Consider the following 20589-nt stretch of genomic DNA (forward strand, 5'->3'; position numbering starts at 1 on the left):
ACTAGTAACTAAGGAAACATGAGCCATTGGTATTGACAACATAACACTTAAAATGAAATTATCTAGATGTTAATATAAATAGTCTCGAGATGAGATGAAATGAGATTAAACAGAGTTTTAGATTATATTGTCTATTTATATTTAGATTTCTATTTAGAAAAATAAAAAATAATCAAAGGGCAATAAAAATATTATATTTTATATAATAAAATAAAAATTAAATGGGAGTGTATTATACATCTTTAATATTTTCATAATATTGTATGGGCTTATCAAAACCGATAAAGAAATAAAGAAAATAAAAAATAAAAATTGAAGAAAGTCCAAAGGGGTTGGGTCAAAAATTTTGGAAAAAGACCCGAAGAGAATTATTAAAAGACCAAACGGATCGACTCAATGGGACTGGTCGGGACAGTGGGCCCTCGAGAAGCGACCATTATGCACATATCCAAATCAGCCTTCGCCGTTATCTCTATCAGTCAATCAAATCTTTCATTGTGAGCAAAACCAGATGGCCTACCCTCGTATGATTCGCAGAGCCATCGCCGAGACCCACTACTTGAGATCTTCCTGGTGCTTCGGCAACAGATTCTCGACTCACCATGCCATCTCTAACGTAAACGACAACAACAACGAGAAAAAGATCATCGATAATGGTTGGGGTGGTCTTGGTTCGTTTCGTCGTTATTCTAACTCCAGCTCACTGGGGGGAGTCGGACTGCCTTCGTACATGCGCGCAGCTGTGTTTTGGGAACCCAATAAGCCCCTTACAATCGAAGAATTCCGCATGCCTCGTCCCAAGGCGGGCGAAGTTCTCATCAAGACCAAGGGTATTTATCCATATCTTGCTTCGCCGATCCTTTTTTTTAGGTTTTACACTTGATGTTGTTTTATTGCGGAGGAGATGCATGGATAGAAAGAGATTCTGCAGTTTTGAGATTTTTGGATTTTCAAATGCTTCACTGAACTGATCCTCCTCTAATTCACAGACCGTAAAGTTGGAAGATCATGGATTCTTGTTACTTACTGGATTAAGCATAATTCATACGAGCGATGTACAATCTATTAGTCCATCTGATTTCCTGTTCATCTTCGTTTGGTTCGTGACAAAATCCTGTAGAAGAGTAATCATAATTTTGAATTGTTAACTTCTTAACGATTTAAAATCCCGAGGAAGCAAGGAGCTCCGCCGGGCTGAAAGGGTTCATCTATTTAAAGAATTTAATTTGTTTGTTTGCCTCTTTTTGTTTGCTAATTATTTTGTTTGGTTTTAGAGTGAAGATAAATAAGTCAATTATAGTGATAGCATTTCAAAATAATATAATTGTGGTAGGGTCCATCTATTTATCTAGGCCACTTAAATATAACACGGCTAAAGTTAATGTGATTTTCGGACATCTCGCACAGTTTAGCAATCCAGCTTTCTTTGTTTGTGCACGATTAGATTCTGTGTTACTTTACAAGTATCTAAGCTCTAAGCGGACATAAACCGGAGATCTCAAACTAATACTAATTCAATTTGATAATCCTTGTTCCGTTTTGTGAGAAAGAAGGAATGAGAGAACACAAGCATTGCAATTCTGTGAAGAATTTCCTCAGTGCAGATTTCATTGATATGCATGTCTTTATATAGACATATGAAAAATAGAAGTGGTCCAATAGGAGTGATACAGAGTAAAAAGACGGAAATGAAAAAGGGGATAAAAGTTAATTACATTTGCTGTACAATATGACAAATAACAAAAAAGTGCTGTCACTAGAATATTCCTGAGTACTATGTTGCTGCTGCATCATCTGAGGTGATATTTGATCCTTTGCCTTTCTGTTGTGATTCATTTTTGAGGCTAAGGTTGATACGCCCCCTCGAGCCCAATGAGGTGTCAACCACATTGAGGCTCGACCTTAAGAAAGAAAAATCTGTCAGCAACAAACGGTTTGGTGAAAACATCAGCCAGTTGATCTTTGCTACTGCAAAAAGAAACTTGTAGAGTCTTGGCAGCAACTCTGTCACAAACGAAGTGAAAATCTATGTCCATGTGTTTAGTGCGAGAGTGATAGACTAGATTGGAGGTGAGATATGTGGCGCCCATGTTTTCACACCATAAAACTGGTGGATGAAAAAGAGTGAAGTCGAGCTCTTTGATTAAATTTTGAAGCCAAATAAGTTCTGTAGTGGTGTTGGCTAAGGATTTATATTTAGCCTTAGTGTTGGATCTGGCCACAGTATGTTGTTTCTGAGAGCTCCAAGAGATAAGATGATTACACAAGTAAATGCAAAAACCTCCTGTAGATCATCTGTCGTCGGGATAACCAGCCCAATCGGCGTTGGAGTAGACATGAAGAACAGAACTAGATTTCTTGGCAAAGAACAAACCATGATTGATTGAAAATTTTAAGTACCTCAAAATTCTTTTAAGTTTTTAACTGCAGACCAATGAGTGACTTTAGGGTCATGCATAAACTGATAGACCTTGTTCACAGAGAATGAAATATCAGGTCTGGTTAAGGACAGGTACTGCAAACTCCCAACAACACTTCTAAACAATGTGAGATTGTCAAACATTGGTGAATCAAACCTGGAGAGTTTAATGGAAGTGGACATAGGGGAGGATGTGGGGTTGGCTTCCAGCATGTTAGTTTTCCTAAGGATATCAGAGATGTATTTTCTCTTTGAAAGTAACATACCATTGCGAACATAATCGAGCTCAAGATCAGGAAAATAAGAAAGACAACCATAGTTACGTCACTTAGGATCAACAAAGACAGATGGTTGTTGCATAAACATAGTCTCATTGAGTCTCCCATGGAGAAATGCATTTTGAATATCAATCTGTCGTAAGGGCCAATTTTGTGAAATAGCAAGAGAGAGCACTAACCGAATAGTGGTGGGTTTCACGACGGGATTGAAGGTCTCCTTGTTGTTGACACTGGGCTGTTGGTGGAAGCTTTTCGCAACAAGCCTGGCTTTCCTTTGTTCAATTGATCCATCTGAGTGTAACTTGGTCTTGAAGACCCACCTGCAACCAATGAGATTAGACACATTCGTAGGGGGAACAAGGGTCCATGTACGGGTGTTCACCAAAGCTTCGTATTCTTTGGCCATGGCGTCATGCCATTCTGAGAATTTTGAAGCTAGGGCAAAGTTAGAGGGTTCGTCTGGGACAGATTGGGTTGAGAGAAGACAATTTCGAGTGGGATAAGGGATGGTCCCATCAATGAGAACACGGGGGCTAGAGGAATTGGTTTGGGACCTGGTGATGATCGGGGATTGAGGGGGAACTAAACAGGGTGGAAGAGAGGTTTCAGTGGGAGATGGTATCTGGGAAGATGAAGGGGAGTGAATGGACTGAGTGAGACGAGGTGGGTCAGCAAAGAGAGTGAGTTGAGTTGGGTTTGATAGATTAGAAGGAGGATTAGATGGGCCAGATGGAGTGGATGAGCTTGGACTGAGTGCATTATGAGGGACCGGATTCGTGAAAGGTGAGGAATTGAAGGGAGACAAATTTTACGTTGGGTTTGAAGTTGGTGGTGGGCTTAAGATAGAAGGAGTAAGGAAAGGAAGGGGTACAATAGAGGTGTTGGACGGAGAGATGGGGGTAGTGGTTTTTTTGTAGGGAAAAAAATGTTCATTGAAAATGACATCCCGTGAGATGTAGAGACGATTGGTATTAAGGTCGAGACATTTATAGCCTTTGTGAGAAGGGCCATATCCAAGAAAGAGACATGGAGTGGATCTAAAGTTTAATTTGTGACGGTTGTAGGGCCTTAAATTGGGCCAGCATTGACAACAAAAATATTTTAGAAAAGAATAATCTGGTTATTTATTATGAACCATGAAATAGGGAAATTTATTTTGAAGGACTGGAGTTGGGAGTAAATTGATTAAGTAAGTGGCCGTGGCAAAGGCATCATCCCAAAAAGAGAGTGGGAGAGAGCTTTGGGCTAAGAGGGTGAGCCCAGTTTCTATAATGTGCCGATGTTTTCGTTCAATGAGCCCATTTTGTTGATAGGTGTGTGGACAAGAAAATCTATGTAGAATTCCAAGATTTTTACAAATTGTTGTAAGAGGACGAAATTCACCTTCGGCATCAGTTTGAAGGACCAGAGTTGGGAGTAAATTGATTAACTAAGTGGCCGTTGCAAAGGCATCATCCCAAAAAGAGTGGGAGAGAGCTTTGGGCTAAGAGGGTGAGCCCAGTTTCTATAATGTGCCGATGTTTTCGTTCAATAAGCCCATTTTGTTGATGAGTGTGTAGACAAGAAAATCTATGTAGAATTCCAAGATTTTTACAAATTGTTGTAAGAGGACGAAATTCACCTTCGGCGTCGGTTTGAAGAGAAATTATTTCAGTGTTAAAGAAACGTTCAACAAAGTTTTTTTTTTATCAGTATAATTTTATATAGTAAGAGATGAGGGAAAGAAAATAGCTTAGAAAAAAATGATTACAAATAAAATCAACAAAGTGAATGAAGCTTGTAAAACATCTGATTTCAATTTAATAGGAAATATCCAAGAGAAACGAGTAAAATGATCAACAATTGACAAATGGTATTTAAAACCATTCCTAGACAAAACAGGAGCTAGGCCCCAAACATTGGCCCATATTAATTCTAAAGGCTTGCAAGTGATTGTGGAGCTTGAATAAGAGGATTGTTGTCGTGCCTTTGCAAGGGGACACTCTGGGCAGTTGAAGTTGGAGACGTTGGGGAAATTTGGCAAGCGGTTGGCACACAGTATTTTGAAAACTAAAACAAGAGAAGGATGACCAAGGCGTCTATGCCATTGGTCGATCGTTGTTCTTTCACCAAGAGAAGCCAATGGGGAGGAAGAAAACAAAGGGGGAGGAAATTGATAAAGTCCATCATGAGCTGGTCCGCTGATGAGGAGCTTCCTGGTCGATGAATCCTTAACAGAGAAATGATTTGGATGAAATTAAAAAAAAAAGCATTGCCAGTACAAAACTTGGAGACAGATACAAGATTCTTTGTAATGGCAAGAACATGATGTAAATTATGAAGTTTAAAAGAGGACGAGTTGGAAAGAAAAGAAGCATCACTGATATTGTTGATTGGCAAGCCATTGCCATTGCCCAATCGAATTTGTTCGTTGCCAGAGTATGGTTCAGAGGAGAGATTTGGTTTAGAGGAGAGATTTAGTTGAGAGATGTCATGGGTTATGTGGTGGGTGGCTGCTGAATCAGGGTACTAGGTTGGGTCGATGGTGGTAGAAGGTGTAGTGTAGTTTGTTGAGAATGAGCGTGGTGGGTATTGCTGGTAGGCATGGTCAAACCTATAGTGACACTGAAGTGCTATGTGACCTTGTTTGGAACATACTTGACAGGTTGGCCAATTTGGGTTTGGAGTGTAAGAATTATTTTGAGAAGGTGAGAAACGACCTCTGTTAAAGGGTCTGGTTCGGCCTCGGTTGTATCTGTTCCCCCTATATGAGACTCTACCTCACTGGTCATAGGGAGTTGCAGAACTTAAGTTCACAGATGGTGCAAATGAAGCATAAGAGCCAGTTGTGCGTGAGGCATGAGACATCCTACTTTCATGAATAAGAAGAAGATGATAAAGCTCAAGAGTAGTAATTGGATCGCTTCTGGTGGTTATGGATGTCACAAAGGACTCATAAGAAGGACCAAGTCCATTCAGAAGGTAGGTCACAAGTTCTTTATCAAGTAGAGGATTACTAGTTGTTGCAAGAGTATCTGCAAGCATCTTAACTTTGCTAAAAAAATCTGGTCTGGATTGTTCTCCTTTGGACAGATTGATAAGTTGAAAACGGATTTGAAACTCCTTGGCTTGAGAATGTGAGCTGAATATTGATTGAAGAGAAGACCATAAATCCTTTGAGGTTTCTGCCGACATGACATGAGCAACAACAGACTCGGTGACTGAAGAGAATAAAATGCTTAGAATCATTTGATCAGTTTTTTTCCGGGAGAGATAGGTTGGATTGTTTTTTGGTATAGAACCAGAATAAGAGGGAAGATATTTTGGTGTAATATTCTGAGTCTCATCAACAAAATGAAAAAGATCTTGACCCCTCAAATAAGCAGAAGTTTGAACTTTCCAAAGTAGATAATTATCAGTATTCAACTTGATGGATACAATATGGGAGAAGGAAGAAGAAAAAGAGGAAGAAGGAGCCATGGGATTCGTGGGTTCTGCAGCCATGGTGGGAAGAAGAAGGGATCAAGAGACTGCTGGTCGGCAGCTCTGATACCATGTGAGAAAGAAGGAATGTGAGAACACAAGCATTGCAATTCTGTGAAGAATTTCCTCAGTGCAGATTTCATTGATATGCATGTCTTTATATAGACATATGAAAAATAGAAGTGGTCCAATAGGAGTGATACAGAGTAAAAGACGGAAATGAAAAAGGGAATAAAAGTTAGTTACATTTGCTGTACAATATGACAAATAACAGAAAAGTGTTGCCACTAGAATATTCCTGAGCACTATGTTGCTGCTGCATCATCTGAGGCGATATTCGATCCTTTGCCTTTCCTTTGTGATTCATTTTTGAGGCTAAGGTTGATACATTTATACCAATTTCAAAGCCCTCTGCAATATTTGCAGAAGTTGACTGTTGGACTGTTATGTGGTAATTTGCATTACCTTCATTGTCTGCTGCTCATGTGTGAACTTTGCTCTTGTTGGTTTTATAGTTTAAGGCAGCACATGACTGATCCTTTTTTTATTATATGTGATTATTCTGCAACGGCATCTGATAGTTGTATCTGTGATGCAGCCTGTGGAGTCTGCCACTCTGATCTCCATGTTATGAAAGGCGAACTTCCGTTTGCTAGTCCTTGTGTCGTGGGGCATGAGATAACTGGTGAAGTTGTTGAACATGGGCCTCTTACTGACAGAAAAATAGTTGAAAGGTGCAATTATTTGATAGATTAAAAGGTCCTGTGTTCAGTATTAAAATTTTGGAGCCTTAAGTCTTCAGAAAAGACAATTATTTTAGTTGAGGGAGATAGCAAGCAACATAGATAAGTTGTTGTCTTCTTGATTTTTCAGATATCCACTTGGATCCCGTGTTGTGGGAGCTTTCATCATGCCTTGTGGTAATTGTTTCTTCTGTTCAAAGGTACTTTACTTACAAAAGCCACACTTTCCCTTCTGTAAATTTCATAGTCAAATTTTTTTATGCTGTCAAAGCTGCTTTAATCAATGCTGTAATTTTCACCATCTCCTTGAAGAAAGATATGTGGCACAAATTTGATATGAATATCAACGTAATTGAATAAAGGGCCATGACGATTTATGTGAGGACTTTTTTGCGTATAACCGAGCCAAAGGGACCCTTTATGATGGTGAAACTCGGCTGTTCCTCCGCAGTGGTGGTAAGTATGCTTTCATGTACCACTTTTTCAATCCTTAATAATAATCATATCTCGTTTATCATTTGCTCATGCCGCTTTGGTGTTATCCTTATTATTATTACTATATGGTTTATAAAATATATTCACAGTTTACTAAATATCCATGTTATATATACTTTGATGGTCTACATCATCCACTTATAAAATTCTATTGTTGGCCTATTCAATATCTAGATGCCGTAATAGTGTGAACCCCATGTTTGATATCTACATACTCAGTTGCACGTTAGTAAGAGCTGATTTCCCTCTATTGTAGTGGCTTTGTATTGGATATCATACATACTCATATTTCCAATATATGTCAGGAAACTTCATCACAATCAGCATTTTGTTTCCATCTGCATATATAACCCTTCGCTTGGTATTGATTTATTGGTATTTCTTCAAACACTCTATACCTACAGGTCTAGAAGAAATTGATGAATTAAAAGCTAGGTAAGCTTAGGCTGCTTAGCCATTACAATATTTTTCTGCTTTTACGACTGGAAACAGTTAATTTTGGAATCAGTGATTTATTTTGCTGTTTTCCTATAAGTTGAGAATTTTTTATGATTTCCCTGGGAAAAAAATAAACAAGAAATCCTGTCTGTGCAGAAAATGGAAGACAACATGAGGATTTCTGGCCTATCTATGCTTTTCTTCACTGTTCTATATTGACATGCTCCTATATATTTATTCACACACTCACTTTCTCTCTATTTCCATGTGGGCAAGGCAAGACTACTTTTTTTTCCTAAGTGGATTTGATTTTCATCCTTATCTAAATTTGCTTAAAAATTGCTGGACTAATGCTAGTGGAATGTTTACATCATTATGGATTACTGAAAGCGACTCTATTTTGTGTAGAAAAACCTGTGTTCATGTATAGTATGGGAGGCCTTGCTGAGTATTGTGTTGTCCCAGCACATGCGCTGTCTATTTTGCCGGACTCGTTGCCATACACAGAGTCTGCAATTTTAGGATGTGCAGTTTTTACCGCCTATGGTGCCATGGCCCATGCAGCTGAGGTGCGTCCTGGGGATTCTGTTGCTGTGATTGGAATTGGGGGTGTTGGTTCAAGGTAAACATGGAAAGACCTCTCTCTCGCAATTATGGGGATGTTAAATTATGCTTATTAATTACTTTTTGGTGCCTTATATGCCTGAAACCTGCATTGCGTTTGCTTAGTTACTGGGTTGGGGTATGGCAATTTTCTGGGTGTTGGGTTGTTTGTTGAAGTAGCATGTTCAGATGAGAACAATAATTACTTAAAATCCATGATATCAGAAAGGGTGACGACAACGTGAGAGGCGTTTTGGATGGTGAGAATAGTACAGTTATACACAGATTCGTAACTTGCACCATTTTATATTAATGGTATTTTTATGCTTTTATACATTTTTGTCCAAATAAACGATGGTTTTGACTAAGGGGGCAAGTTGACATTGAAACTACGGAATGAGGTCCAAGTAAATTTTATTAGAAAGAGCAAAAAGGTATAGCCCAAGTACACAAGAAAGTATATAAGAGTAACACCTAAAAAGAGATAGAGAAGGAGACAAGAAAATCATGAAAACTCAGTCAATTAAAATATATAAAAGCTGCCAAAAGGAATAGAGTATTGAAAATCATTGTCCATTCACGATCCTCAAAATTTTTATTATTCATTTCCAGCCAAATACACCATGTTAGATAGATAGGGACCATTTTCCACAGTACTGCAATTTGTGGGTTGCCGTTGAAGAATTTTATCTTTTGCACTCAATGTGATTCTCGTCAAAGACTCCTGTTGATTCATTGTAGCATGTGGACCCCACATAAAAATAATTGCAACAGATCGAGGCCAAAAATAGCATGTCTATAGCGATGACATCCCTTTTCCACAATTACTTATCCAAAAAGACATCCCTTTTCCACAATTGACTTTCTGCAAGATTTAAATGCATAGTTACATCTGTCATTCGTGGTTCAGTTTAATAAACTCTTTTAACCTTATTTGACTAGATTACCTGTTTCAGTTGCTTGCAGATAGCTAGAGCCTTTGGTGCTTCTGATATTATTGCTGTGGATGTTCAGGATGAAAAACTTCAGAAGGCCAAGGAGTTTGGTGCCACTCACACAGTAAATGCAATTCAGGAAGATGCCATTGAAAAGATAAGAGTATGTGTTTTATCTTTTTATCTGAGCTTAACTGTGTTTTTCTTGGTACTGATCTCAACTTTTAAAATGTTAGAGGTATTGCCAAACTTTTTCCCCCATGGATTTTTATTCAAACATACAAAATAAAAACTTACTATATTCTTTCTAAAGTTACGAACTCGCTGCTTGCTTAGTTGTTCCCTTGCTTTGAACAGGAAATTACTGGGCGAATGGGTGTGGATATTGCTGTGGAAGCCTTGGGAAAACCACAGACATTTTTTCAGTGTTTCAATAGTGTGAGAGATGGAGGAAAAGCTGTTATGATTGGACTTACACCAGCTGGTGCTGTAGGGGAGGTGGATATAAACCGTCTTGTTCGTAGAAAGGTGCACACTCTGTATCCAATAAATTTAATTTTGAAGTGTGATATATCATAAACGAAGTTGCAGTGCCAAACTATTACGTCACTCCAGTAGTCATTGAAAGGGAAAAGGACTGAGATGAAAGCTTTCAAGAAAAGACACGGAGCATTTTGATATACTGATTTCTAGGGAAGAACTTGAAATTTGATAATTTTGAGAAAGGAAAATATATCTGGATTTTATATATTTGCTAATGTAGTTAATAATTCATCCATTAATATAGTTCTATCAAGGACTTCATTGAGAACTACCTTTCAATCAATATTGATTGCACCAATTCTATTACGTTTATTTTATACTTTTTTGAGTTTGGTCTGATCTGGAAGGTGTTTGTGATTTAATCGTAAAGGTTGTAGATTGTAACTAAAGCTATCAAGGAATCTATGGAGAGGCCAGCCAAAGTAATAAAGTTGGTAGCATGCTATGTTTCTCTCGTACTCCATGTATAGTTTGGTTTTCTTCATCAATGTTATAAATTAAAGACCCTATATGGGCTTTTTTTATTGGTTTCACTCTTTGGTTCAATATAGTATGCTCACTCTCTTGAGTTTATTACGATAGAACATGTTAGTATCTGTTGATAAGCAATACTGTTATTAAATACTGTCATTATTTCTTTATACTTTCTCGACACTTCAAATTATTATTTACATCCTAAATGTCTCATATCTTCTTTTCCCTTCTTGTTATGATGGTTTTTCTTTCTACTGCTGATCTCCCTCCATGTTCATGTCCTAATCCGGGCATTGCAGTGGCATGGGGGATATTGACTATTGAAGGAAAGGCATCACAGTCGTGTTAAGAATTGAGGTGTTTTCAAGATGGGTAGTATAAAATCATTTTGTAAATTATGACTTTTCTTGGTTGTCACCAACTTCAATAATATTTTTACTTGCATTCAGAAGATTATAAAATTGGCTTCAATTTCATAGAAACAGTGATCAATTTCATAGAAACAGTGATCTTAGTCTTAGCTCTAGCTAGAGTAAATGCAATTTTCACCTTACCTTGGGACAAATAAGGCCATGCAGTTTTCAGCTTGGTTCCCCTACAACTACATATTTACTAGGAAGTTTTCGATTAATAACTTACATTTTCCTTTGCACACTGGGTATGATTTAGAGTTGTTATAGCTCCAACCCCTTACCTTCTTCTTATGTTCTCATGGATCAGATTCAAGTCATTGGCTCCTATGGAGCAAGGGCAAGGCAAGATCTTCCCAAGTTGGTTAGACTGGCAGAAAGTGGCATCTTCAATCTCTCCAAGGCAGTTTCTAGAAAATACACCTTTGAGGAGGCAGGCCAAGCCTTCCATGATCTCAACCAGGGAAACATTGTCAGTCGAGCTGTGGTTGAGGTAATGTAATTCTTGGTCAAGCGAGAACACAGTTGTTGATGACAAAGTCCCACCTCTAGTACTAGGCACCTGCCCTGCATTTTTAATAATATCTATGGGATAGATGTTGATCATGTTGTCAATCTTGATTTGTATCCTGGTCCGCTTTCTGAGCAGGGTGTAGTTGTGGATAGCTAATAGCTGGCTGTGGTTACAAGTTTGTGATTTCTTTTCCCTGTAATGTGACTTGGAAGTCTTTTTTAAAAGATGCAGTGAATTTTGTGTATTGTTGCGGTGTTTAAGAGATTAGGAACGTTTACTGCCGTGGTTTTTAACAGATTAGGGAGAAAGAGAGCTTTGTTTTTGGCTTATCGGGATAAAGAGGTAGGAAAAATAGAGATTTTTCGTCGTGGTTCCGGCAGTACCATTGATGAATAGTGAAGGGTGTATTAAGGAAAAAATTTATCATAAAAGCAAATGGTGTATTATTTTGTAATTCTTAAACAAAGATTTGTAGAAACTTCTTCAATATTAAATATTAAATATTATATTGGAAGTTGATTTAGTTATACTTGGAGTGAGAGGTTAAATATATTGACATGATCAGATAAAATAAGCTCATTGTTACACTTTAAAAAGAAACTTGCTCATATGGTGTCCAAACAGAGCATGCAGAAGAATGGAAGCGCGCGCAACAGCTAGTAACGAAGATTGTAACATTCGCCACTATAATGATAAATGCCCAAAAAGGTCATTTACAAAATTTGAGTCAAGCATTATCAAGTGCTTGTTTATGGCTGGTTTGGTTACACAAAATAAAAACATCTCATCTCATATAATCATTATAGTTTTTCCAAACTCTCACACAAATATAATAAACAATTCAATTTTTTCAAACTTTAAAACAAAAATAATATTAAAAATTTATATTATAATAATATTTTATTCAACTTTTAACAAAACATCTCATCTGAACTGCGTAACCAAATGAGGCCTAAGAAGAATGGATTAAGAAAAACTTGCCCATCCCTTGCATTTACATGGCCCCTACTCACTCACTACCCCAACTACCAAATTCCCGCCGAACAAAATAATGAGCATGTGCTTATCTTCTGATTCAACCAAATTCTATTCTCATCCATCTTACAGTGAGTTATAATTTAAGTGTATAAAAGACCTATCCTAAATGAATGGAACCATAGTCCTCAGTACCAAACTCAAGCCCAGTTAGTCTTCCTTCCACTTGTTGACATACCTAAGGAATGCATTAGCAGGATTTTCCCTGGGTGGAGCCCGAACACGCGTAGATCTTCGGAGCACGGCCTCCTCCAGTGCAATCTTGTGAGCCAAAACTTTTGATCTCTTTTGAAGTTCCGCACTGTAAAAAAAAGTTGTATCAATTAAACAATCAGGGCAGCTACAGATACATTTTGGAAGTACTGAGTAACTATGACTTCTCCAAACATGCCTTCCTCCCGAAAGTGTAGCTTTAGATTAATAACAGTGACAAAGAGTTGCCCCACACTCCGTGGCAACAAAGTCTTGTATTCAAAGAAAGAAAGTTCTATTTAATTTCATTCAGATTCAAAGCAGCAGGCCAATGTTGACTTCAACCCTAATAAAGAAAAAATAGGGGAGCTGCCTCTGATCGTCTTTAGATATGATGGACCTAAACATCCATGAAGACGAGTTCAGTTGACTGAGGATCCTTACATGTATGTTAAAAAAAAGGTTCAGATTTGATAATCATCCTATATACAACACCTATTTTCACTGCCCTTAAGCCTCAGATCACTGTCTAGGACAGACACGTACAGGCAAAAGAATAAAAAATGTTGAGCCAACCTGCACACACACAGGGAGGTACAAATGTGCACGTGTGCACAGGTATGTGCCAACTACGAAGAAAAGTTGAAACAAGGTGATATTTGGTAAAGGAAAAATAAATGATGATTTCCAGGGAAACATAGAAGGTATTCAATGAAAAAGTCAAGTAACTCACCATATTCTCTTATGGAATTTTTCCAGTTGTTTCTTAAGTGCCCTCTCTCTCTCACCCTTGATATTCAGTGAACCCATCAGAGCATCCAGCTGATCAAGAATGCCAAATAGGAATTACAAAATATATGAAAGGAACACAGTATAAACTAAGTAAGTAGAATGAATACCTCTTCCTTGCTACTGTAGTATCCCCACTCCTTGGAGTCAGAACTCTCAAAAAATATTCTACCATAGCGTCGAGGCCACCAATACCTGTTACAATGTCTGTCTCTGCCCAAGGGGTTGGTGCGTATCACTCGTTTCTCCATCTCCCGTTCATAAAACTCTCTCTGTGTTAGGAACAATGGCAAGAAAACATGAATAAAGAAAATGCACGAACACAAGCAAGCACGAAATAACATTACAAAAGATGAGAGTAAGGAGATTGATTTTACCCTCTGTTCTTTATTACTTCTCTCAGTCTCTTCCTTTTTATCATCCTTCAAATATTTCAACCCTTCCTTCCTAGAATCTTTGCCATTATCTGCTGGGGCTTCAACATCCAAATTCTGCTTCTTGGCCTTCTTTGATGCAGTGCTCAGAAAATTGTTATCACTGCAAAAAATATGAGAAAAAGATAAATTACAAGTCTCAGATAAAAGATACCGTTATGAAATATATTTTCTTAGCATAAGAAAGAATAAAAACCAAGTTCCGGATGCATTGCCCTGCTGATATGAAAGGACCTCCCCTTTTCCTTTCTTTTCTATGTGACCATTCTGTTTACTCAGGTTATCATTTGCTGCTACATTTTCTATGTTTTCTAAACATTTTTGATCAGTTAGTCCATTGGCGTCAGACTCAGCCTTTGAGTGTTCCTTCTCCTCCCTTTTCTTTCTGGCTTCTTCTAATGCTTCCCCCCTTCTTGTGGCGCCAAGTTCCTGCCGCTGTTCAATAACGTCATCCAACTTCTCCCTAAAAATATCTGTTTGAAGCACTTTGTTAATCAATTCTCGTAAGATTCCCAATTTAGCATGAGCATCCAAAAGGCCATAATGCCCCCGCTTAATAGTTGCTATATAAGTGCATAATTCAGGAAGTTGCATCAATTCCAAAAAATCGCATAAATACTCTGTCCAATTGATCTGGGTGATCTGAAATGGAAAGGATAAATCAGGACATGCCAACTACTAACAGGACAAAAGATATAGAAATCACAAAGAAAATGAGGATGGAATGTTAACCTTTAATTTCCGATTTCTTTTCTCTACAGCCAATAAATATTCACCATCGTCTTTTATGAGTAATCGAAGAAGAGCTGAATGAGATTCCACAAGGAGAATCGGACTGCTGTCCTTGTGACAGATGGCATTTTCAAAATCTTCAAAAGTGAACGGCCACAAGTGCAACAGCCTACTAAATGATGAACAAAAATCCCAGACCATCAAAAGATCCCCAACACAATCCATGGGAACATTGAAGTCTCTCAATGGAGAAGGGCGGTCGGGGAAAATAGGATCATCTGGACCAGGTTGTACCAACAGGTCATCAATTGGATATTTGATAGGTTCTTCCACTGGTCGATCATCTTCTAAAAATTCAAGAAAACAATAAAAACAATGAAATGAAAATTCTAACAATTTTTACCTCACAAGAAAGTACTACTAAAAAGCGCCTGAAGCACCCTCTCCCAAAACAAAATACTAAAAAGTTGTAAACATTGATACCGTACCCTGCCACAAGCAACAATATAAAACATACTGCAAGCTCAAAAGGGCCAAAAAACAGACCCACAATTAGGTCACTTCAGTATATGTACCTTTCTCCATGATTGCAACACCAAATCTCTCACCATCTATCTTCTTCCTTTTATTTTTTCCAGATTCTTTTTTGACTTCCTGAATATGATAGATATGAGGAAAAAAATGACATCATAACCATATCAAAAGAAAGGACCAAACAAGCTATAAATAATTACCATGCCACTTTTTCTATCTTCCTCATTTTTCCTTCGCTTCTTGTAGCAGACTACTTGACCATCCTTAAAGAAAACTTGGCTCCTTAACTCTTCTGGAGGATCAGTTGGAATTCCATGATGTTGTGCCAGTTTATTGTGAAGGACCCAAGGAACACTTCGGTATGTAGATTCCCGAATAAAAGACTTCAAAACAGCTCTGCTAAAAGGCAACTTCTTATGTACTAAATCTTCTCCATTCACCAATGAATTTTCCATTACTTTCTTATTTTTATCAAGCCATGTGACCTCATATTGGATTTTTTCAGGAGCTTCCTCTAGAACTTTTGATATTTTGCATGGAAATAGATCATTGTCCTTCCTTCCATACAACTCAGCACCTACAAACAAGTGGTGCCGCAACTTTTCAGCTATTTTGTCAGCAAGATCTTTCAGTGAAAGCGTACCTGCAAAAACAAAAGATCAGGAGATATAGAACTACAACAAAATTGTCACTCCAAGGCAAATAATAACTTGAAGGAGCGAGCCAACTCAAGATTAGCCAACAACACACTTGGAATGTTAAGCACATTATCATAACACCTAAAATCAATTTGTGACACACATGTCTCCAAATCTCTTTCTTTCTTAATGGACTGTTTTTATCCAATAACATTCTAATATTTTCCCAAACTATTCACAACAATTACAGCTCAAGAAGTTAATTTATATAGCATCAATATATTCACATGCCTCAAGCTTATCAGTGCACGTCTGGTCTCCGTGAATCACCTTCAGGGTCACATGGAATACACTAAAAGAAACTTTATCTGAGAGCCAATTGGTCAGACCATCCAAAGAAGCCATTAAGAGTCCGATATTAACCTCATGAGTACTTAGTAATGTTTTGATACGCTGATTTATGTTCCTTATCTAAAATTGCAAGTGTTTGATTTAGAAAATTTTAAATCTTAGCATTATGATACGAATGAAAAGTAACATTATATCCTTAATGGGAAGGGGTGTTACAATTACAGTCTAGAATTTGGACCGTTTATAAATTCTAAATAAGAAGGAAGACCCAAATCACAAGAATGAATAACTCAAATCAATAGTACGTAGCTCCAAACCATTGCATGTGTGCTTATTTTCACCTCTCCATATTATTCACATAATGCAAAGAGGGCCTGCATTCAAAATGGGACTATTCCCATGTCATCCAGGCAAACCTTTCCAATAAAGTAAACATCAACCACCTTTCTTGGTATCACCAAACAAAGTTAACAAACCCTGACACAGTAAATATTTTGATCCAGAATTCCCATGATGTGTGTTTGCGTGTATATATGGAGTTTTATAGGAATCCATACCCATGAACCAAACAGCATTCTAAAGGCAATGAAGCACTTACACACTGATATAGGGAGGGAGGGAGGGAGGGAGGGAGGAAATCTGGATAACAAATCAAGGTAAAAGATTTTATTTGTAATATGGGTTGATGAGTACTTACTGTATTGGATGAGACATAGTGAAGGAGCCATAAGCTCTTTGGGGAACTGCTGAACCTTTTCTGCTGCCTGTTTTTCTGACACCAAAGCCTCCTCATAAGTCAAGCTAGTTTTCCCAGTGACTTTACAAACCCAAACTCTTCGTCGATACAAGTTTATTCGGTTCAAATATTCCCTGATCTAGGTTAAGAAAGACAAACAAATAGTAATGCCCAGTGGCATCTGGTTACTGAATTATGTAAAGCTTGATAAAAAGTTATCCATAATTAGGGACTCAGAAATTTTTCCCAAAAGAATCAAATAAAATTATTTGGCTCAATCAAGTTGAGTTTTTCATCTGGTCAATACCAGAAGCAGAAAAACAGCATAACTGAAATTGTAATCTTCTTTCAGCTGGTTTCCTCAGCAACCGAGTGGAGTAGAAAAAATCCAAAAGCAAAAACTTAATAAGAACTAAAAAGAAGGATACAAATAATCCTTAAATATCTCTTTCGTGAAACGAACTTGGTAAACAAGCTCACTAGACTCCAAATCCTCAGGTGGTTCTGCCAAGGAAAAAGGCTTTCTTTTCAGCAAAGGCATTGTGATAGCTCAGTCCACCACCAGTAATAACAACCCAAACAAGGACCCTCACTTCCTGTATCAAAGGCAATCATATAGAAAGTTCAAGGTTCTGAGTTCAATATGCAGTGGGTGCATGTGCAACTTAACAATAAAAACAGTTTGGTAAGGTTTCCTCTTCCTACCAGCGTGGAACAAAAAGCATAATACTGTAATACTAAATATGGAGTTGTTCTATTTTCAAGTTGTCGAGTAGAGCACACAATCTACTTCAATTAAATAATAAAATTTGATTTGTAAGATTCAAATTTTAAAATTTATCTTCCAAATCAAATTATACTATGTAGGCACTTTACCAGTACACACCGGCTTGATAATATAATTTTTCCTAAATATGATTTGAATTTCCTATTCCATTTTCGTTCTTCCAACTTTTAATCAATCACAAAGCCAAGAAGGTAATCAACTAAACAACAGGATATGATACATTCGCCTCTTACATGACACAACACAAAGCTCGGAATGACTCATTAAGCAATCCTCAGTCATATCAATTGGGTTCAAAAGCTATATGTAGAGTACATAAACCCTACAACCAAAAATGATGACCAAATCACTTCCAGTAACTCAAACCAAGAAAGAGTGTTACAACAATCTCGTAATCATAACTGCACTAATTTAATATAAAAGTAATGTGCATGGCTACAAGGATGCCGTAGAGAAAAATAGAGAAACCCGATAATGTCAAGTTTCAGTATAACAACGTGATGAGAGTACTTGCAATCTCACAAAAATGGAAAAAAAACAAAAAACTGGTAAGTATATTTGTGTTGGCCTTCATAGCTACCCAACAAAGAAAAAAAGAGACCCATATCTAAGAGAACAAAAAGAAACCCTAGAACGTTCTGTTTACGGGATCCCATTTAAAAAGGACGCACATCAACCCAAGTGCAAGACCAATAAAATGCATCGCCATCAACACTCAACAAGAGCAAAATGCCCATCAAACCGAACAAGTTCTAGAACCTAGAAACAAGAAAAGTCAAACAAGAATTGGGCAAAAAATCAAAAGCCACCGACAACAAGGCAAAACCTCCATTCCCGCCAGAAACAATAGGAACTTATTGAGTTAAAAGCATAGAAACAGGGCAAAACGAGGAAAAAGAGCGAGCGAGCATGTTGTTCTTACAGTGACAGAGCGTTGGCTGAATGTGGGAAAGCAAAAATGTGCGTAATTTTGGTGAGAAATGAGGAGAGAGCGGTTCTTTCGGTTTGTCTATAATATGTTCCAGTTTTTAGAGAGAGAAGGGGAGAAGTTTCTCACGCTTTCTTTCTCTCACTTGCTGCCTCCTCCCCCTCGTTGTTGGAAGCCCAGTCCTATTATATTATATAAGATGGATGCGTGAATTAGTTTATTGCAATTTTGCCCTTCGAGAAATGACTATTTACGAATACGTTTTGCGTTTTTTTCCTCCTTATCTTTTGGTTAACTCCAAGATTTTTATTTTTGGAAACTCAAAAATAAAATAAGCTCTATTTTTTCTTATTTTTATTTAAATTAAGGAAAATTGTTTTATCCACTATCTTATATCTAGATATTAACTTATATTTAAATATTAACTTATGCTAATTTAATACATTTTTAGTAACTTTATACATCAAGCACTAAAATGAACAGTTGCTTAAAATATTTTATATTAATATGTTGATTAAAACGAAAAGGTCTATAATAAAAGAAAACATTTCTATTTTTTTTTCCTCAATAAAAGTGAAAGTTTGACATATTAACATATTGACTTGAGTTGAGTAGTACAACAAACTCTCACACTCCTACATAAAATCAAACTATCTCATCTTATATAATTATTACAATTTTTTCAAATTCCCACAGAAAATATAATAAACAATTCAATTTTTTTAAATCTCAAAATAAAAATAATATTATAATAATATTTTATTTAATTTTCAACAAAATATCTTATCTGAATTGCATAACCAAACGAGACCTAATAATTCTCAAGATTCATACCTAATAATTCGGATATTGATTAAAAAGTCACAAATAAGCATGGAGAGATTGAATAAAAAATGGGAATTTTCTTTTAATCCCATGACATATTCACTGGTTTATGATGAGCTTTTGGATGGACCCCAAACTTTGGGTATGTAGCCTCCAATATGGAGTGATTCAAGTTCACCTTGACGCTTGGTGGGGAAAAAAGGGGGAAGAATGAAAACAAATAAGAAATTTTGAAGGAATATCCTAGGGGTCACCATGATGCTCACGACAGTGAGACTTGTGGTCAATAGGGAAGGAGTGGTCACCTTTGATGAGAGTAATCTTAAGCATCCTTCTCAAAGGACTCAATAAATAAAATTGACAGAAATGTTCAATCACCTTAAATTCATTAAACGAGATATAGAATACCAACTTCTTCAAAGTTGAAATTTGAAAACCTAGGAAGTTCTTCGAATCTTCCATGTGAAACTTGTGTTCTGAAATCAATACTTTTCAACTTTATATTTACGTTTATTTATGTCCAAAAAAAAAAAAATCCTACATAATATATAGTCATAATTCATAAAGAATGTTGCTACATAGCAACCAACTGTGCACATACTACGTGGCTGCTTCTGGTCCATTTGTTTTTTTTTTTTTTGCAAAACGCACAGACGGCTACCCCTCTCTCTCTCTCATCATCTCTCTAGCGTCTCTCTCATCAATGATTCTCTCTCATCTCTCATCGTCTCTCTCTCTCATCATCTCTCTCATCGTCGGTCTCTCTCTCATCGTCAGCTCCTTCTCAGTCCGTAGTAATTTCAAATTTGGAAAATGAATGTTATAGGGTGTTTTTGTCATTTTACTTATGCCATGTAGGGTGTGCAGCGGCTGCTCCCACTACGATGGCTTCTCCTCAAATTTTTTCATTCATAAAATCAAAACCCTGTTAGTTGCGATAATATCGCTGTTTTGGAGCTTTGCCAATTGATGGCAAAGTTTATGGACCATCTCGGCACACAACCACGGCACTTGTATTGGAGTGCACCACCAATCCCATGTGCACCGCCGGTGACTTATTACCAGATCCATCACCTTGCCAATACCATTAACAACCCTTTCTTCCCCGCAGTAACACCCTAAAAATTTCTCCTTCCCCTCAGCAGCAGCACCACTGCTTCTAATAGGAAGTTCAGCCATCCTTTTATTAGACGTTCTGACCCCACCAAATCTCATATCTACTCCAGCACTAACACTCTGACCATTACTATGACCAACTAGTGCCTACAACTCCACCTTGCCATCTATGAGAAAT

General features: G+C 37.3%; 2 protein-coding genes across 4 annotated transcripts; one reads left to right on the forward strand and one right to left on the reverse strand.

Moving 5' to 3' along the window:
* Positions 1 to 412: 412 nt before the first annotated feature.
* On the forward strand, positions 413 to 11558 carry LOC121248925 (alcohol dehydrogenase). The gene is made up of 8 exons (XM_041147538.1): positions 413 to 830; positions 6758 to 6893; positions 7033 to 7102; positions 7265 to 7358; positions 8244 to 8457; positions 9395 to 9536; positions 9731 to 9901; positions 11111 to 11558. Exons 1-8 carry the CDS (start codon positions 512 to 514, stop codon positions 11300 to 11302), a joined length of 1338 nt encoding a protein of 445 aa, XP_041003472.1. The 5' UTR covers positions 413 to 511; the 3' UTR covers positions 11303 to 11558.
* Positions 11559 to 12166: 608 nt separating this feature from the next.
* On the reverse strand, positions 12167 to 18650 carry LOC121248926 (DDT domain-containing protein DDB_G0282237-like). Of its 3 annotated transcripts, XM_041147540.1 has the most exons (12): positions 18465 to 18649; positions 17776 to 17864; positions 17184 to 17351; positions 16717 to 16889; positions 15231 to 15673; positions 15072 to 15150; positions 14497 to 14843; positions 13961 to 14406; positions 13708 to 13867; positions 13441 to 13602; positions 13275 to 13363; positions 12167 to 12650 (listed from the first exon to the last, which is right to left on the reverse strand). In XM_041147540.1, the coding sequence occupies exons 3-12, from the start codon at positions 17294 to 17296 to the stop codon at positions 12500 to 12502; spliced, it is 2163 nt and encodes a 720-aa protein (XP_041003474.1). In that variant the 5' UTR covers positions 17297 to 17351; positions 17776 to 17864; positions 18465 to 18649; the 3' UTR covers positions 12167 to 12499. The 3 variants fall into 3 exon arrangements, with proteins under 3 accessions (XP_041003474.1, XP_041003473.1, XP_041003475.1); XM_041147539.1 differs by lacking the exon at positions 17776 to 17864; XM_041147541.1 differs by lacking the exons at positions 12167 to 12650; positions 13275 to 13363; positions 17776 to 17864 and having other exon boundaries at positions 13462 to 13602; positions 13725 to 13867; positions 18465 to 18650.
* Between the last annotated feature and the right edge of the window lie 1939 nt (positions 18651 to 20589).

Source organism: Juglans microcarpa x Juglans regia, chromosome 2D, assembly GCF_004785595.1.
Source record: "Juglans microcarpa x Juglans regia isolate MS1-56 chromosome 2D, Jm3101_v1.0, whole genome shotgun sequence".
Classification (NCBI taxonomy): domain Eukaryota; kingdom Viridiplantae; phylum Streptophyta; class Magnoliopsida; order Fagales; family Juglandaceae; genus Juglans; species Juglans microcarpa x Juglans regia.